General features: G+C 40.6%; 2 protein-coding genes across 2 annotated transcripts; both read right to left on the bottom strand.

Moving 5' to 3' along the window:
- Positions 1-3,898: 3,898 nt before the first annotated feature.
- LOC106919423 (gamma-crystallin S) lies at positions 3,899-5,280 on the bottom strand. The gene is made up of 3 exons (XM_014989755.2): positions 5,175-5,280; positions 4,708-4,950; positions 3,899-4,309 (listed from the first exon to the last, which is right to left on the bottom strand). The coding sequence occupies exons 1-3, from the start codon at positions 5,181-5,183 to the stop codon at positions 4,037-4,039; spliced, it is 525 nt and encodes a 174-aa protein (XP_014845241.1). The 5' UTR covers positions 5,184-5,280; the 3' UTR covers positions 3,899-4,036.
- A 2,046-nt stretch (positions 5,281-7,326) lies between these two features.
- tbccd1 (TBCC domain containing 1) lies at positions 7,327-18,282 on the bottom strand. The gene is made up of 9 exons (XM_014989754.2): positions 18,093-18,282; positions 14,797-14,861; positions 14,442-14,708; positions 14,189-14,347; positions 13,928-14,044; positions 12,696-12,945; positions 12,415-12,601; positions 10,936-11,466; positions 7,327-9,957 (listed from the first exon to the last, which is right to left on the bottom strand). The coding sequence occupies exons 2-9, from the start codon at positions 14,857-14,859 to the stop codon at positions 9,765-9,767; spliced, it is 1,767 nt and encodes a 588-aa protein (XP_014845240.2). The 5' UTR covers positions 14,860-14,861; positions 18,093-18,282; the 3' UTR covers positions 7,327-9,764.
- Positions 18,283-19,255: the final 973 nt, after the last annotated feature.

Genomic DNA, 19,255 nt, shown 5'->3' with positions numbered 1-19,255 from the left:
CAGACATGGCAGCTATATTTCACATTCTATGTATGAAATACAATACTAGATTTTTATAACTTCCATTAATGTATGAGAGGAAAAACAAAGGAAGCAGAAAATGTAGGAAGATCAACAGTGGATTACCTTCAACGTGCAGCTGCAGAACGTTTGAGCCTTCATATTTTCCATTTTCACTAATCAGATCAAGCTTATATAGACCATTGTCATCCGCTGTCAGGTTAGTGATCCTAACTGTCCCACTACTTGGAAAAAAGTGAAATCTGCTATCTCTTGTACGGCTTACAGTCTTATTGGCCATCCAGCGGAGTAGCACTGAGCGGTTCTTTACCCACTTGAAATAAGGTATTTTTGAGGCATCATCCATTATCTGAATGTTCAATGTTCCTCCCAAAGATCCATAGCATTTAACTCCATCATACTTGGCATCACAGGAAGATTTCAAACCTTAGAAAAGAAGAAAAATGAGATGGAAAATGTGTGTGTATGAAACAAGTTGTTGCAACCCACAACAGCAAGACTTGACCTTGAAACTGAGATATGATTTTAAAAAAGGAGTTGGAGAGTACAGCCAGCTGATAACACTTATTACAACTCCAAAGTTCTCCATCTTCTGCTTTAACTTCTTACTGTCATGAACACTAAAATAATTCAACATCAGTTCGTCTGTTTCTTCTTGTGTACTCTGTTCTGTTTTCTGAAAACCTCAGTTGCCCATGGCAGATGGCTGCTTGTTATTCCTACTACTACTATTATTATTATTATTATTATTATTATTATTATTATTATTATTTCTGTTCATTATATATATAATCATTTCCCGTCAAAAAAATGCTTCAGATACCTCATTAAAAACAACAAACACATTTGACATTTATGCTAACAATGTGTGCACTGACTTAATACAACATCAAAAAACTTTATCATCAGCTGGGATTAAATAAGGTATTGATAACTGAAAGATTATCACCCACACAGTAATGATGTGTGTGTATGATAACATCATAGGTATGACCCATAGGCAAATGAAGACTTTTGGTTTAAGAAGAAAACTCTAAGAATACCCTTTAAATCCACAGCATTAAAAAACCGAACCATTGTAGAAAATATTAGACAATGTGTCATTAAGAGTTTTTTCTCTAAAAGTACAGCTAGCTATAATGTATCAGAAAACCAGACAAAACAGCCACATAGGTGTTATGTGAAAAAATCATGAAGAGCTCACCACAACAGACTCCTATCAGCATCAACTGCAGTCCAATCACAGCTTTCATGTCTCTGTAAAGATGAGCTTTTGTTGTTGAATAGCTGCTGTTAAAATAAACATATTCTACAGTTCATAGCATGCCCTGTTACTGATTAGCTTCAGAAGCAAAACTGTACAAATACCTTTGGCTTTTTCTATCACTCAGCTCTTCTGTTGGAAGCCCAAGGAAAGGAGCTGAAGTCAGTAGCAAGTCAGAGACTCATTTATTCTTGACCACATGTAAAGTTGAACAGCCTTTTATGCAGTGTTAACACCACAGAAAAAGCCAAGTAATCAGAGTACTTTACATATTTATCTTCTTTGGTAAGTACGCCACGGACGATAGGCTGGACTTGGGAATGCAGTGCAATCTATTTGGCCGTATGCTAATACTGTGGGCAGGCCGGCTTCTGCGCTTCAAGTTATTACAATGTGATACAAAAGTTGTGTGTTGTTTCAGGCATCTGACTAATTACAGCGGACCTACTGATAGCAGAAGACCTTGAAGATGTTACAGTGCTATTATTGTAGCAAATAAGTGAGACAATCTTTCCAGTGGTGATGCAAACTTGAAATTTGCTACATGTATTGTTTAAGTGCCTTGCAATGGACTCGTGACCTATCGAGGGTGACCCCGCTGTCATAAATTGTGGTATTTGAGGTAGTGAGGATGGACATGGCTGGACCCAGGTCGAACTATATAGATATCTCAAGTTCACAGAATCCAGGCGGCACAGGTAAACGATCAAGCAGGGAACTAAGACACTGGTAGCAGTGGAAGAGAACAAGACTTCAATCACAAAAACAAGACACATACGACAATGACAAACCACGACAAGGGTCCAACAGGGAACAAGTGGATTTAAATACACAGAGAAGGTAATCAGGGGAAACAATGTTGATGTCAGAATGTGATTCAAAGTGTGTTTTGTTTTGTTTCAGGCGTGTGACTAATTTTAGCAGATCTACTGATAGCATGAGAGCTTGAAGATATTACACTGCTCTTAGTGAAGCAAATAAGTGAGGCAATCTTTCCACATACTGTTGGCCATGGCAAAGCTCAATATGACGACCATTTTTCAAGATGGCTGACACATGTGACGGGGGCCTGCTGTTATAGGTCAGATAACTTGTAAACAAAATAACAAAGAATGTCCAATCTGGGTTTTTTTTTGTTGTACTAACATGGTAAGTGAAGGTAATGTTGTCCAATGCAGTTGAATATTAGACTAGCTTCCAAAGTGGCTATGACTAAAGTCACATTTTGTGATATCTCAGTTATTAATACAGCTAGAATTCTTTTTTCTTCCAATACTACATTTAAGGGGTCAGAGAATTAGACAGTCACATTAACCTATCAGGGTCATATATAATGAGACAAACTGAGAGAAAATCATATTGCAGTTAACGGTCTGTTCATAGAAAATAAACGTACACACAAATAAAATGTTGCTAATTGACGGTAAAGTACCAGCACTGTAGTAAATAAAGCATATTTACAAGACATTACCATATAGTATTTTGGCAACCATCACTAACAGTTCAGAACTATAAACCGTTTATTTAAAATTACTTATTAGTGAAAAATACTGGAAGAACTGAATGGTACATTACAGTATCTTATCACAAAAACATGTTAGCCAGAATCTTACAGTAGTAAATATGGCCGTACTGGCTCCTGCTTACTTCAGTTCTCTCCTACAGCGATCTGATACTGCCCATCCCTTACGCTCACACAGCACTTTTCTTTTGAGTGTTACTCCAACAGAAAAGAGAAGCATTCATTGTGATGGTTCCTATACCATGGAGTCAACTCCAGTCTGATCTCAAGATGTCGGATCCATTTTGGTACTTAAGCACCAAAAGTTACTCAAGTTTAAAAAAAAGTTTATACTCACGTGTTACTCTAGTTTATGAAAATTATATAATACTTCTCTTATGAGGAGTTTTACTCTACTGTACTTCTTTTTATTACTTGAGTAATATTAATATTGCTACTCTTAGTTGAGTAGGTCGATTTTGCATTTAAAGAAATAAACATCAGAGACTGGAAACATTGTAGAGTTCTGCAACATATGAGCTAATGTTTATGCAAATTTCAGCATAATCACTCAACATTTTATACATGTCACTGTTTTCATCCTGATTGTTTATTTTGTTCTGATAAACATGGTTATTTTATTTGAAAGGTTACATAGGGTTTGTTTATGCAGCTATATTAACCCCTGCGCCACCACAGCACACCCCTTTCCCACAGAAGTTTGAACTACAACCACGGGGTTAATTTTTGTGCACTTGTAAGTAAAATCCTTCTTTCTCACCTGAAACATTGGGTTGAGTTTGCCTTTCAGAGTTTCTGTTAGTGGTTTAGTTTCAATGAAATTATGCTAATGAATATACTTTATGTCCCTTTAATTCCTTTCTGTAAAGTAAGTATGCCACTATGGCACATTGGCTATATAAAATGTTGACAGTGAGCGTACAAAGATTTGAGACTAATCCGATTTTTGAATATAGACATAATGATCCACTGGTTATCAGCCACTATCAATCATTAATAATTTTTTAAAGAAACAGCAATAATAGCATTTCTAATCTCATACTTGGATTTATGACTTTAACAGCTCATATGAAAACTCTAAAGACGTGTGATTTTGTTAATAGTTTTATTTATAAGGCCTCAGTTCAAAACCACAGCTTGGTGGAAGTGTGACATAACCAGTTTACAGCAGTTAATGCCTCTGATTTACATCACTTATGGTACGTGGAACAATTTGGATTGAGTTTCAATCATTCTGTGAAGCGCCTGAAAGACTGCACCAAAGGACTGACGGCACCCCAGTCACCAGGCTTACGGTACTCTCCCTTCTCCAGGAAGTACTGGCGTCCGGTGTAGTTGGGACGCTCGTAGAAAACCCACCAGCCATCAAAGACCTTGCAGGAGTTGACCTCTCTCCAGCGGAACTTCTCCAGGAGCGAGGGGCAGTCCTCGGTGGCCTCCACGGCCTGGCCGCCGAAGTCTGCCTTCTCATAAAGCTGCATCTTGTACAGGGTCCCACTGGTCTGGAAGCAGAGGGGAACATGAGGAGATAGGGAGACACAGATGGGTGTTTGAAGGGAAAAGGTGTTAGGAATGACTAGAGCAAAGGGGTGGGGGGAGTAAGGATAAAAGATAAAGGAGAGTTGATGGGCAGATGAAATGTCCACCAAGCAGAATTTCAGGTTACGTCATGTGATCGCAACCATGAACAAGCAGCGTCGGCTCACAGCTTTGATTTTTAGATGAGAGACTCTGCAGACTGAGGGTCACACAGGGAACACATCCTTTATTGGTTATTGACTGAGCCCTGCAGGCACTGGTTGCATAAATGGCACTCCATGAACTCTAACATTTTACCCCGCACTGCAGTCATTGTGGTCCAAAACCCCAGTTAGTATAGGTCCAGAACAGACTGACTTACAAAATGGACTATCTTGCAGGAGCTGAGGCGGTCGTTGAGTCCCATCCAGCGCTGGTACTCCGGGTACTCTCCTCTGGTCAGGACGTACTGGTAGCCCATGTAGTTGGGCCTCTCGTACACCACCCAGGCCCCACTCTCCACTCGGATGGAGTTGCAGCGGCTCAAGTATGTGTGGAAATCTGAGCAGTCACTGTCACACTCATAACGACGACCCTGAAAGTTCTTGTCCTCGTAGAAGATAATCTGGAGGAAAAAATTTAGTGTGTGAGGCTCCTCCGATGTGTGGCTCATCTTAGAAAACAGTATGGATTACTTTTGTATTGTAGGTCTACCTAAAAAGCTAAAGAAAGATGTTTTTTTTTTCTGTATACATAACCATAATTGGAATATCCCTCCAAAAAACCCCTTTCCCAGTCCAGAGCCAAGAGAAGTTTGGAGCAGACACCCTGAGCCTCATGCTAACTCACCCTGCCCATCTTGAGTTTATTGCTTGGGACCGCCTTGGTGATGCTGAGCGATGACGCTGGTGGATCCCCTGAGGTCTCGGTGTCGACTGGCCTTTCAGCTACTGCTTTTTATACCCCAACACTCGCTCACATTTATGAACAGCAACAGTGTTAGTACAAGGGGAACAATCGCTTTGTCATGAAAATGAGATCCAAAAATTGAGTCAGTGATTCTAGTGCTATTCAGTTTTTCCAGAAAAGCATGGAAGGATTACGGCATAATGGTACACGTCCACTGGCTGGGTCCAAAGCCCACTAACACATGGTGAGAGCCTGCCAGCTCATAACTCAGCTCTACTCTTTGGATTCATCCACATTCATCCATCCACTAGTTATGTAAAGCCATTCTGGTCTATTCTAATTTTTACAGAAATTGTGGTTGAAATAAGACTTTCATTAAAAACAAAGAGATGCAATCCAGGGGCAACTAGACAAAATGTTACTCAGCAGCTAAGGGAGTGAAAATGATCCACATTTTAACACAAACATTATTGTATTTTAGTAGAATTTTATGTTGTAAACTAAGACAAAGTAGTGCATGACTATGAAGACTTTAGACCCGAGTCTCTTTCAGCTTTGCACAGCCAGTGGCTGAATTCTTTTGTCCTCTCTTCTCTCCAAAATACTACAACCTCAATGTCAGATTGCAACATCCATGAAGGTTGAATTTCAAGTCTTGCCACAGATTCTGAAGTCGATCAATGCCTGGACTTTGTCTGTGCTCTAAGCCATGGATAAACTTTGATCTGAACTGATCCATCGTATCTCTGGCTGGATGTTTGGGGTCGTTGAGCTGCTAGAAGATGAACCTCAACCCTTTGTTCCTCCAAGACTGAGGTCCTAAAAGTAAAACTATAGGCAAAAATAAAAAAAATAAAAAAATATATACATATAATATATATATATATATATATATATATATATATATATATATATATATATATATATATAATTTTTTTTTTTTCAGTTTTTTTCTTTTTTTGCAGTTTTTAACAGGTTTCCCTCCATGGTTGACCTGTTCTTAGCTCCCTTCAGCTCTGACCAGAGAAATATTTTTTGGAATTAGAAAAGGTGAGAGCTACCGTGATCCAATTCATGGGTTTCTTCTTGTCCAAGAGGGTGGGCTTTGAGTTATTTCTATTGAAGAGCACTGCCATGAATAAAGGGTGGGATCAAAATATCTCCCAAAAGGAACTGTGATTAACTTCAACATGTTACCTTCACTTGTTAAAGAAATGCAATATATGCAGCTCTGGAAACTTAAGCCACTAAAATGATCACTTTCTCTGATTTTACTCTTTATAGGTATATATTTGAGTAAAATCAACATTGTTCTTTTGTTCTATGAACTACTGAGGACATGTCTGAAATTCCAAGCAAAAATTTTGTATTTTCAGAAAAAGAGAAATGGTCAAAATAAAAAAGATGAAGCGCTTTCATACCTAAAATAATGCAAAGAGAACAAGTTCATATTCATTTAGAAACAACAATGTTTTAACTCAGGATGAGTTCAGAAATCAATATTTGGTGTAATAACCACCAGGTTTTCAGTGGGGTTCAGTGCAGTGGGCTCTTTAATTTTTCTCCAGAGCTGTATATCAAATATGATGTAAAATAAATTTTACTTTGTAATTAAATACATTGAAATTGAGTCGCTGTCTTTGTTTTTCTTTTATAAGGTTTATTGAAGACGTGCAGAAAAGATCATCAGGCCAAGACTTGAGCCTGTAGGCGTGTCTCTTTAAAAACTCCTGCTCTTCCTGAAACTCCACCTTCAGGAAATCATCACAACATGGCTCCCACATTGACCCTTTAAAGTTTTTACCAGCATTGCTCTGAGAAGTAGCTCCTATAAAAAGCTCAGCAGACGTGTTTGCTAATTGCTGCTGGCTAGTCTGAAGGAGCTGAGTGGGGGAGTCACATGTTCTGTGAAGTGGAAGCTTTGAAAGTTTATAAATACCTACAAATACGCATGAAAGGAAGATTTAATTAGTGTATTTTTGTCAGGAATGTAGATTTACATAGATTTTTGAATAGAACTGAAAAAGCCACATTAGTACATTAGGACCATCCTGGTTTCTAAACCTGGCAGCAGGAGAGCAAAGAGAAGGTGTAGTTCTAGCAAACCTTTTATTAGTTTCCACTTGATCATGAACAGTCCTGTACTTATTACAGAGCAGCTACAGCAGCAGGGACATTTAGGTAGCAGGCATTTGCAGTAAGGCCTTTTTTTCAGTGTACACATCTTCAAATGCATAGAGTGTTTTACAGTAACTTCCCTCATCAACACAAAGCAGCAGCAGCACTGCAAAAACACTCAATCTTACCAAATATTCTTGGTCTGGTTTCTAGTGCAAATATCTTAGAACACTTGAAATAAGTAAGATCAGTAAGATATAGGAGATTGTTTTAAGTCAATAATTCCTTAGTGTCGATGAAAAAGTTCTAGTTCCACTGGCAGATTATTTCATTTATAACAAGGGAAAAAACTTTAGTATAAATAAAATAATTTGCAATGGAACTAGTACTTTTTCATCAACATTAAGGAATTGAGTTAAAACAAGCTCCTCTATCTTACTGAAAAGTTTCTTGTAAAATAGTTTGTCTCATTTCAAGTGTACTAAGATGTTTGCACTAGAAAGTAAACCAAAAATACTTGATTTAGCGTTTTTGCAGTGAGCTTTCTGTGATCAATGTGCCTGTTACACATAAACTGTAAATACGCTGGAAGCTAGTGAGTGCAAATAAGCTACTGAGAAACACTTCGAGGTAATACAACTTCTAACAAAGGGTTTATAAAAAATAATCAACAGCTGATGTTCACAAATATTCATACATGTCATGTGAAATTATTGTGCTTGCAGCATGCTTGTTACTTGGCACATGTCAGCCCAGCAGGCTGTTCCTGCTGTAAGGACAGGATAAATCCACACTGAAACAGATAAGGACGTACAGCTGCCAGGAGGATCACAGTGCAGCACAACACACCAAGTCTTTATCCCCCCCCGCCCCCCCCCATCTTTTTTTTTGTGTCTCAACACTTTTATCCAACTGGCTGTAGATCAGCATCTGCCCAACTCAGACACGGAGCCTGGGTGGCACTGAAATACAAAAAGAAATAATAGAAAAAAGAACCAAAGAAAGACAAGTCTGACCCATTGTCATTGTGTGTGAAAAGGTGTACGTTTCAAAATAAAAGGTGGGAATTTTGAAGCAGCAACAACAAACAGTTGGATTTCCAAGGGGAAAATCTGATTCTCACCAATCAAATTTTAAAATCCAACATGGCTTCCAAAGGTTTAAAATATGTTTATTTCTGCCTATCTGAGTTAATGTGAAGCACTTTCACCTTGATGTGGATAGGTTCCTGGGATCCAGGTGGAGCTTTTACAGATTACAGTTTCAAAACTGCTAGTTTGACTAGTTTTATTCTATAAAAAGCAAAATAAGAAATACTACAATATCCTACACACTAGTATTAAACTGATCAATAATACATTGCATAGAGATCTATATTAAAAGTATCAATATATTTTATAATTTTGGTAGTGTTAAGAACATTTGTTGCTTTTTTTTAAACTTAAATTAAGGTGAATTATCTTTCTTTTTGATTTTTGTGTTTGTTCTATGAAACTAGTATTTTCACAGGATTATCAAACTACAAGAGTCTCATAGTGACGGATACCGTACAGCTCCCGGTGTTTGGGTTTGGTCACCAACTGGTGATTAGAAGATCCGGCTGGTTTTCCACCTTTTACATGAACGGGTTGTGGCGTATATTCCCAGATCCAAGTTCTGGCCGCAGATGTAAATGGAACCCGACACACAGACTCCACCAGAGCTCCTTCCTGGTTTACTGCTGCTCACTTCAGTTTCTACCACAGGTTCTCGGGATATTCTGCAACGTACTTCTGTTCAGAGTGCTCTCTATGTGACACAAGGCAGGAAGTGCTGGAAGAACTGAACCTCACAGTTCAGCCAGTAACAGCTAACGTGCCTCATGTTTACCCTGTAAGTCACCGTGGAAGGTAGTCAAAGCATGTGGATGCTTATGAAGGTTTGAACTATGTACAGTATTGGAAAGATAATAGCAATGCCTTGTCGTGGAAAAGGAAACCTATTCTTAGAATTTTTCTTGGTCAACTGGTTCCACCTGGGTAAAAAAAAAAAAAAACCTTCACAACTCTTGTTCTACTTTAACTAATTTAAGCAGTCCTTTGACCAAACAACAGGAGTCGTTTTTCTCTAAATGCCCATTGAAATCTTGGCATATTTTCTGCAGTGCATTTTGTATTCATACCCCTTAAAAGTGTTGTTCCAAGAACAGCAACCTGTTGCTATGTTGCTCTACAGCATGCCGATCTACTCCTTTGCCTGCTCTTTCATGTTGAGGACTTAGCTGCCTTTCCTGAGCCTGAAAACAGGTCACACCTGAACCTGCAGCGCAGCAACTGCCCGAGCCAGAACCCGTCACACAAAGGATGCAGTCTGCCTGTACGGTGTTCTGGATCAGGTCAGAAACATGCCCCTACACAGCAGCGAGTCACGAGCTCAATAAGCAGCAGTCGTCTGGACAGGTTTGGCGTCTTTAGCCCGGCTGGAGTCTGTCGCCGCTCCGTCCGAGTTCTTCTGGGAGTTGGCCATGGTTGGGATCAGGCTGTCCAGTTCCTGTCGGTGGCCAGTTTCCAAAAGCCACTCGTGGAACTTTAGCTCCACCAGCTCCTGAAACTGTTGCTTCTGCTCCCTACAAACACACAACATCCAGAAAAAAAGGGGTTTAAAAAGTCAGGAAAGAGTTTCAGAGCCCGCTGAGAGATTTTCCCTCCATCCGCCCCCCTGCCCTGCCACGGGTTCACTAGTCTGTCTGGGTCAGACAGTGCAGAAGCCAATAGATCAAATCCACATTGATCTTTGGGAGACATTTTCCATCAAACTCCTCCCTGGTTTACAGTGCACTGCTAAAGTATTCATATTCCTTAAAAGTTTTCACATGACGACATTGATCACCTTATTTTGGAATTTTATCCAAACGAACAGCAAGCAGCATATAATGGTAAAATGGAAGGAACATTTTGAAATGAAATAATTAAAAGGTTGCAGTTCTTTTACTCCGATAACACTAAATAAAGTTGCCACACCCATGTTTTTTAAATATGTGTTAAAACTGCCACCATGTTGTCACAGAGACAGATAATCTCTTCTACCTCTTCCCAGTGCTCCTACAGAAAGACAATCAAAAACAGCCAAGCAGAACCAGGGGGAGGGGTTTAGCGATGTCAATCAACTTGTGTACATGGTGCTACATGGAAACAACAGGAGAGTCGTTTATCTGCCAACATTGTTGGCTATGCTAACACATCTTAGCATTTATGGTAGGCTCTGTTGTGGGTAACGAACTGTAGAGTAGCCAAGAAAAAGGGGGAGGATTTGAGCAGTGCTTACAGGAGTCCGATTAACAGCATTAAACCCTCCTCCTGGCTGTGAGTAGTTGTTTCGGACAGAGCGGTGTATTTCTGTAGATGACAGCAGGACCACAGGACCACCAGCAGAGGAGCTTGATCTTTTCACAGATCATCTGTCTCATAATGTACTGTGACAACATAGTGACAGTTTTAACAAATATGTAAAGAAAACAAACTTATTGTTTAAAAAAGTTGCATACTGCACTTTAATAATCAATCCACCAAGCATGGAGCGCTGCCAGGTTTTTCCTAATACCCACTTGTTCAGTCGGGCCTCCATCACTGTTTTCTGCCAGTTGTGTATCCTTTTCTGCTTTTCCCTCAGTGCTGCCTGGTAGGCAGGGGGCAGACCGCCAGGTATCTCGCATGTGTCGCCCTCCATCTGGAAAGGCACAGCCAGCGTGTGAAACTCAGAGGGGGGCAGCAGGCGGTAGCAGGTGCTGTCCGAGCTGGAGGGCGAGCTGAGTGGGGGGCTGGCGAGGCCCTCGGTTCCCAGAACCAAGGGCTGATCCCAGGCATTGGGGACTACAGCGAGCCCCACGCTGGCCATGTGGTCCTCCAGGGAGGGGTAGAAAATGTGGAAGGGAGCCAGGGTTAAGTCGGAGTTTCCTGGCAGAAGCAGCGGGCAGGTGGGGGTCAGGGCGTGGACGGTGCAGCGCGAGGAGGCGCCGATCAACACCCTGCCGGCGACACACACCACACGTACGTTCTGACAGCTGTGGATGTGGACGCTGGTCTGGACTGGACCCAGAACCACTGTGCTGTCACGGCATTTGTCCACACTGACGGATCTAAAGAATGCAACAAAAACACAACACGGTGAGTTCATGTTCCATGGGAGTGACACGAGCGTACCGAGAGCGATTCCATCATAGATCTCACTTATCGATTCGATTCCCTATCGATTCTCATTGAGTTAGGAAATAACATCTAAATTCAAAATAGAGACAGGACAAGATGACCCACTGAATTTAAGCATATTACTAAGCAGAGGAAAAGAAACTCTGCTTAGTAAAATGTGGGATACATGCACCGACATGCACCATGTTGTATTTGATTCAAACAAAGTTAAAGCTGGTTTAACAAATTAGAATCCTTCTGTCAAATGAACAGTTTAACTTGGAGCACATCAACAGTTTTTGTGCAGACAGATCTGCATGTTTTCCTTTTCAGGGAGGATCTTTCAAGACTCGAGGCGTGTAGCTGTGGAAACATCGCTCAGGTGTTATTTATTGTTAATCATTTTGGCGTCTGTCGTTTTACTCCTCCCTGCTTCAAGGAAAGAGGTTCCTAGAAATGTGGGAGAGCTCTGAGCCAGTATCACTCCAGCTGTCCTCAACTAGTCATTGTCAATAAAGTAGAACATTAATGAAAAGTTAATATATTTCAGTAACTCAGTTCACAAGTTGTACATTATGTAGATTACTTCCCAATAGACTATAAGTAAAAAAAAATGTTTTATTTTTGTTAATGATGATTTCTTGCACAAAGCTGACGAAAGCATAATATTCAAGTTCAGAATATTACATCAGACCAATTAAAATATTCTTAATGCAGAAGTGTGGGTCTAATGAAAATATGTTACCTGTTTAAAGGTTGTTTTCAAGAGTTGCTTTTAATCTAACAAGCGAGCGAATCCATATTCCAATTTATTGAATATGACTCTAAGTGTTAATGTGAGACGGAGATCACTCATACTGCTGGCGCTAACATTAACACAAATCAGAAGCTGGCCTCACCTGAGAGGAGATAGGAGGTATATGAAGGCATCAGAACATCTGTGGATCTTGATGTTGGCGCCGGTCAGCTTGTCGGATGTTTTAGCCAGAGTCTGTTTGATGACCTGGGACATCAGCACCATCTTGCTGCCGGATGGGGCCATGTGGGTGTTGCGGGCTATCTTAGCTCTCTTCATGGCTCCTTCCACTGGAATGAAAAGACAACAGGTAGGGAGTCAAACTCTTCCAGGCAGGCAGACTGAAGGCCGAAGGAGTCTGACTACCAGGAGACTCAGTGACACCTTGTTGGGCCCAGGCTAGTTTCTTCCCCGAGCGGAGGCAGGCGGTCATCCCAAACGGGTTGAGGGTGAGGTTTTGTTGGAGACATGAGAGGAGTTTGTGCAGAGGGAAGGAGCGGCTCAGCATGGAGTAGCCAGACGGCGTTTGGAGCGGCCCTTTGATCAACAGTTTGTGGATGGGCTGGATGCCTTTTCCATGGCCAACCGAGCCCTCCAGGAGGAGGCCTAAACTCCGCACGGCTTCCAGGGAGATCTGATGACAGAAGGGTAACTACAGCGCTTTAAATCTTTCTAGAGCACAGAAATTCAGAACACATCTGGTCAGAAAACATGGTGAACAAGAATATCCGTGGGCTTTAAAGGGGCAGTATTGTGTAAAATCAGCTTTTTTGAGCTTTACATCATGTTGTGATGTTATTCCCTCATCAGAAACATACCCAGAGTGTTGCTTTAACTCTTCCATGCATGTTTGAAAAACCCTTTAATCTCCCATGGCAACCATTCAGCTGCAAAACGCCTGGTTGAACTTAGCCCCGTCTTCAAGACACAGCTCCTCCTTGGAGCTTCTGCCTCACAGAGCAGCCCTCTCCCACTCAGCTCAGACCAGCCAGCAGCAGTTAACAAACGCCTGGTGGAATTGTGCATCTGCTGAGCTCATTATAGGAGCTACTTCTCAGTGAAATGCTGGAAAAAACGTTGTTAAAGCGTTAATAGAGGAGCCATGTTGTGATGAATCCCTGAAGGTGGAGTTTCAGGAAGAGCAGGAGGTTTTAAAGAGACAGAGGCCCAATTTCAAGGCATTAAGTTAGAAACAACATTTTCTTTTAAGTCATATTTCATATACAGCAATTTTTCTAGCAACTGAAATTAACATAGTTACTTGATTGTGCTGTAGAATGGCACTATGTACCTGGAAAACACATGATACTGCCCCTTTAAACTTGGCATCAGTAAGACTTTATGATGTTTAGTGGGTTTATCTGGTGACCTGAAACAACAGGTCAGGTTTCTTGGTGCTGTGTTGATATTCCTAAATATCAACACAGCACCCAGGTTACAGGTATACAAATAACATGCAAAGCTAACAGCTGAACACTGCCACAAATATTTCACTTCCCTGTCTTCAAACACACATGAACATGAGTAACATCCCATTCCCAATTTATGGGATTTAACATGATGTTGATTGCCCCTTTGCAACTTCAAGTCTTCTTAGTAAGATAGCATAGGCTCACCTGAGAGTCTCTTTTGGCCTGTCCTGACTGAGACAACTGCCCCGGTTCTACCAGCAGCTCCAAAATATCTGCCAAGTGGTTCTGAACGAACGACAGATGGGCCTGATCGTCCCAATTCTGCCAAACAAAGCCAGCAACAAAGAAGGGCTATAAGCAACAGATCAAAGAACCAGGAGATGGTGATAAGACCCGTGCTTCCAGTTTCAAGACAACAAACATGCTACATTCAGTCGGGTCGGTCCTGTCTTTGGTGTCTGTCACCTTGTTCTGAGAGCTGGCCTTGGTCTCTCGCTCTGATGGAGAGGGGGAGCGAGCTCGGTGACTGGGCCACTCCTCACCGATCAGAGACGTCCGCAGAGACACGCGGTTCAGCTGCTGGATGTAGAGGAAGAGGAGGAACTGAAGCGTGTCCACTGACAACTGGGGACAGAGACACAACGGCTCAGCATCAACTTTGGGTTACATGAGAAACAATAATTGGTATTGCCGCTCTCCACCACTGGTGTCCTCTTACCTTACTTCTTTGCTGGTCCAACTCGCTTTTGGAGGAGCACTGGGACAGGCACTCTGCCCGCTCCAGCCTTTCCTCTGGAGTGTGACCCAAAAGCAGGTCGAATGTCTCAAAGTAGAGCCACGCCAGGTCTTCTGGAAGCTGCAGCTTTCCACAGGCGATATGCCGCCACATGGACCAGCTCAGGTCAGGAAAGCAGCCTTCCCGAGTTTGGACATAGACTGCCATCTTCCGGAGGTAGTGCAGGCTGAGCTTGGAGGTGGGAGCCACCTGAAAATGGACAACACTCTGGGTCATTTCACACATCTACACGAGTCTGGATGATGTCAAGCATTCAACCGGCGGTCGGTGCGTTCACCTGCAGGGCACCCAGTAAGAAGGGCTCCATGCGTGGCCATATGCTCACACTGTCCGCCTCCATGTCTGAGGGGAGAGGGAGAGTTTTCACATGATGCACAGAAGAAGTTATACACAGAATGAAAGTGAAATAAATCCATAGAGATTAAAGAGGAGGAGCAAATTCGTTGCGCGAGTACCCATGTTTCCATCAATGTTTTTTTTCCTGTCCATTTTGGAGTATCGCAACAGAAAAGGTAAATAGAAATATACTAATATAAAATAACTTATTCAATTTCGCAATAAAGCTTTTAACATTTGCTTGAAGTGGTTTTTGGCTTTTTCCAAAAAAGAGTAAGAGTGTTAAAGGAAGATGGAAACACATTTGCAAAATAAATTATGAAGTGGCGAATCACAGTCCCAACCTTGAGCACGTAGGGGAAAACTGTCATCCTGGAGTGGCCGGCCACCGAAGCTCCAAGATGGGACGGGAGTGGTGGAATGCTGTCATACACTGCTAGCTCTGTGCCTTACTTATAGGCATGAAACTCTGAAAAATTTCTAAGTTAAGTCCTACCCTCGAGGAGTCTCTCCATTTTTCTGAGATGTGTGGTTCATGCTGGTTTGCAACCTTTGCACCTGGTTTATTACAGCCATTCATAGAGTCAACATCTGACAAGATCACGTTTTGTGCAGCCTGGTTGATTCGCTCCAAACCAGTAGAAGGAAATGCTTCTAATTCGCATTATATTTTTTGCAACATTTTAAAAGTTCGCTCAAAATTTGCATGACAATTGGATGGAAACGTAGCTACCGACTGCTATGAGAGAAGCTTATTGCTCACAGGATCTCAATCACACAATTTAAATCATCATCCACAACGTTTCATTGAAGATACTTGGATGATATAAGTTATGACAATAATTAATCGCTCTTTGGGATGAACAAAGTATTTTAAATTGGACTGGATTGAAAGCAAGGAGTGGCTTGCCAAAGTGTTCATGTTCCATCAAAGTTTTTCACATTTTGTCATGTTGCAACCACAGTTCACTGTGGATTTATTGAGGTTTTATGTGGTAAATAAAAAAATAAGGCACAACTGTAAAGTTAGCTGAACAAATTGTTGTAAACGGCTTTAAATATAAGGCTGGCCATTTATTGTGTTGTTTAATATCTTGAATTTCTTATACGAATTTTGATTCATCATTGACACAATAAATTCCAATCGATGTTTAAACAAACAACAAAACTGTCCTTATTGTTAGGATTATTAGTTCTGCTATTTTTCTCCACTGTTTGTTCAACTAAGGTGTATCAATAAATAATAATACATTTGAAAATATGATTAAATGTAGTTACTGTGTGCACTTTAGTGATACATATTATACTTCATTTTGTGACTGGCGTCCTAAAGAAGCGCATAACAAACAAATGAGTGTGTTTTTTAAGAGCAGTATTTGTGTTTGTGCAGCTTTGATTGCTGTGCCATGCAGTCACAGCTACACTGTTACTTAAAAAATAAGTAATAAATAGCTCTTATTGTCACTTTTATCACATTAGTAGCAAGTGTCCCGATAAAACTAAGTCCATATCACCCATTCCTATCTGATTTTTTTTTTAAATCGCAGAAATCAAAACATTTTAGTGTTTACATGCAATTCCTCCCCTTTTAAAGAAATCCCTCTGAGTTATTTTTAGTTTGAGACAATATCTGTTGTGAATTGGTGCTGTGAAAATAAACTGAATTGAAAATTCAACGCAGCTGATTGGTTTCAGAAGTTTTCTAGTTGGAGAACAATGTCAGAGAACACTTACTTGTGCACTCCACAAATCAGGCCTTTCTAGAGTGACAAGAAAACAGAGTGTCATAAGCCTAAAAAGTTCAGTTTACAGCTTGAGAACACATCATATGGAGGAAGTTGCTTCCCTTAGATGGGAAAAAATTATTTTCTGACAGCTGACGTTCTCATTCTTTCACTTTGCTATAACATCCCTAGTAGCAGTCTGTGTCGTATTCAGTAGTGGAGAAGTTTGACTGGACTTCCCAGGAAAGCCTGCTGGAATTCACCGAGCACCCGACAGCGACTCGTTCTTTCACAAATGTTAGCAGAAGCAGTCCAGGTGCTGGGTTTTAATGGTGACTCAGTTTTGGAAATGAAGCAGAAAATGATTACCTTTCATAACAAATGTTGTAAATCATACTACCATACTGTATGAGGCCCCTGTAAAAACGAACGCATGCCATCCTTTAACATGGGAATCTAAATGTGCCAGAAATGTTTATAGTACAACACCTGAACATGTGTGTGAACATGTAAGTTCAACACTGTTCCCATGGTTACAAAATTTACATAGACTAAATTGTCTATGTAAATGGTTAACCTAACATTGAACAGTGCTATTTTGGTCTGGTTATTTCATCCAGATACTCTGATCATGATTCATGTGACTTTTTTTTTTTGCCCATTGTTGTTTTGCCCATATTGTCTTGATATTTTCCTTGTGATTTGCTTTTTGCCTCTGTCATACTTTGAATTGAAGTACTTAATTTTCAACAAAGTACCAGCTCCATATTTGTTTTGCAAAGGAATCATTATGAGTTAATAATGACTGTGAGGTTTTTCTGTGCTTGGAGTTAAATTTAAATCACGACAGAAGCCAGTGAAGACCAAATCACCTTTCTAGATATTTTGTTGTAAAATAAAAAGCCCAGATTTATTTACCTCAAACAGTGCATGGCAGTGTTCACAAGAACATATCAGTTTTTAATTACAGATTACAGAATATTTTTTTATATATATACCCTCATTAGCTGCTGATTTAACTGCAGCTACCTTCTATAGCTGCACCATAGCATTGTTTTTTGGAATGAAGCAACAGTTAAAACCTGCAGATTGGGCACGCCTACTTATTCCAGATAGACAGGTATGCTTGTTCATTCTGAACATGATCCTCATTATGATGTTGCTCAAAGATTTTGAGCTTCTTCTAAAAGTGGTAACATTTATTTGTGCCTGAAGTCTGAACACTGAGGGTGGAATTGGATGTGGAACATAACATAGACCCGCTTTGCTCCCATGACAACTGCTGGTGTCATCCACACCTGACATTTCATCTCTTCGTAGGGCGACTTAACCTGAGCTGCTTTCTTAAGCCGCACCACAGTAGAAAGTAAATGAAGTAAATCAATCATAAAACATTTTGGTGACGCAATAACAAAGGACAGCCAACTTGTTTTCCGAAAAGTAAACTTGACTAAAGTTCAGCTGCAAGCCGACGTTAGCTACAGCTGGCTAACAGAGCCAGGAGCGCTCTTACCTCCGAACTTTGTCCCACACAGGAAACGATGTGTTCAGTCCCTCGGGAGGATAAACTGCTCGTCACGGTTTCATTAGACTGACGCCGATGTTCCGAGTATACTTGTCACGGTTTGTTTTCATTCACACACAGTAAAGTTGAATATTCTTCCTCTTTGGCGCCTCCCTTCCCGACAAGCGGCGCGCGCAGCTCGCAGGAGCGCGCGCAGCACTTTGCATGAAGGAGTTGGTCTCGAAAATCTGTTTCCCGTGTGTCGGGAGCGCGCACTGCAGCCAGAGAAGCGGGTCAGACCATTTTCTGATCGATATCTCGATAAAACAACTCATATAATTATGTCAAGGTTGTAACTTGACATAATTATGAGTTCCAACTTTTGTCACTTAACCTGACAATTAAACGTCAGTCACCAAACACGGATTTCCAACACGTTGTGTGTATTTATAATTTTTCACTAATGATATAAGAGGATGGAAGCTGGCTGTAGGGCACAAAAAATTAAGACTTCCTTAAAAAATTAGAGTCCAGGCTTTCTGGAAAATCCCGTTCTAATGTAAAATATGACAGGTTGCTGGATAAAATCAATTTCCAGTTGTTAATTTTTGGTGACTCAATCATACTATCACGCATAACAATCACTGAGAATTTGTAAACATTTGTTCTTTGTTTGCCAAAGTGATGAGGGGGGAACCAAATATTTTAGCTGATATAATCTGTTCCCCCTCTTTAATATGGGTGCTTATTAGTTTTTTCACAGACTCTTTAACTGTGCTTATTCCCCTCTTCATCAACAACAAATCCTGTAAGTTCGATTTTCACAAGGGAACAGAATTTTCCACAAGACCTAACAAAGGCTTGGGAAGACCCTGATTCAAATGGGGCTCCTCATGCTTAGCCACTTCAGCACCACTGGCATTAATTTCAAATTAATATAACTCTGGACTTTTTCCATTCTAAAAGTCAGCAGGAAAAGTAAACTAGAACACAGGATTGTGTTCTATAATGAGGACAGAAATAAAATCCATGTAATTTACTTTTGACTGTATGATTGGATTAAATGAACTATGCACATTTTAAAATAAATTTTAATTTTTGCAACATACAAATAAATCGAATTGAATTTATCTGAAACTGCATCCACACTGCATTGTTCTTTCACATTGTGA

The sequence above is a fragment of the Poecilia mexicana genome, unplaced genomic scaffold, assembly GCF_051168715.1.
Source record: "Poecilia mexicana isolate PSO_F unplaced genomic scaffold, ASM5116871v1 scaffold_2, whole genome shotgun sequence".
NCBI classification, from domain to species: Eukaryota; Metazoa; Chordata; class Actinopteri; order Cyprinodontiformes; family Poeciliidae; genus Poecilia; species Poecilia mexicana.
Note: the sequence above shows the minus strand (reverse complement) of the source record. Positions and strands in the feature narration are given on the sequence as shown.

What these genes read in the sequence shown, in the direction of transcription:
- tbccd1 (XM_014989754.2), bottom strand. Translation starts at nt 14,859, where the DNA reads ATGGAGGCGGACAGTGTGAGCATATGGCCACGCATGGAGCCCTTCTTA. An exon ending in AGGCCAGCTCTCAGAACAAG is followed by an intron (nt 14,045 to 14,188) that starts GTGACAGACACC and finishes TTTGTTTGGCAG; the next exon opens with AATTGGGACGATCAGGCCCA. An exon ending in ACTAGCCTGGGCCCAACAAG is followed by an intron (nt 12,602 to 12,695) that starts GTGTCACTGAGT and finishes TTTTCATTCCAG; the next exon opens with TGGAAGGAGCCATGAAGAGA.
- LOC106919423 (XM_014989755.2), bottom strand. An exon ending in CCTGCAAGATAGTCCATTTT is followed by an intron (nt 4,310 to 4,707) that starts GTAAGTCAGTCT and finishes CTCTGCTTCCAG; the next exon opens with ACCAGTGGGACCCTGTACAA.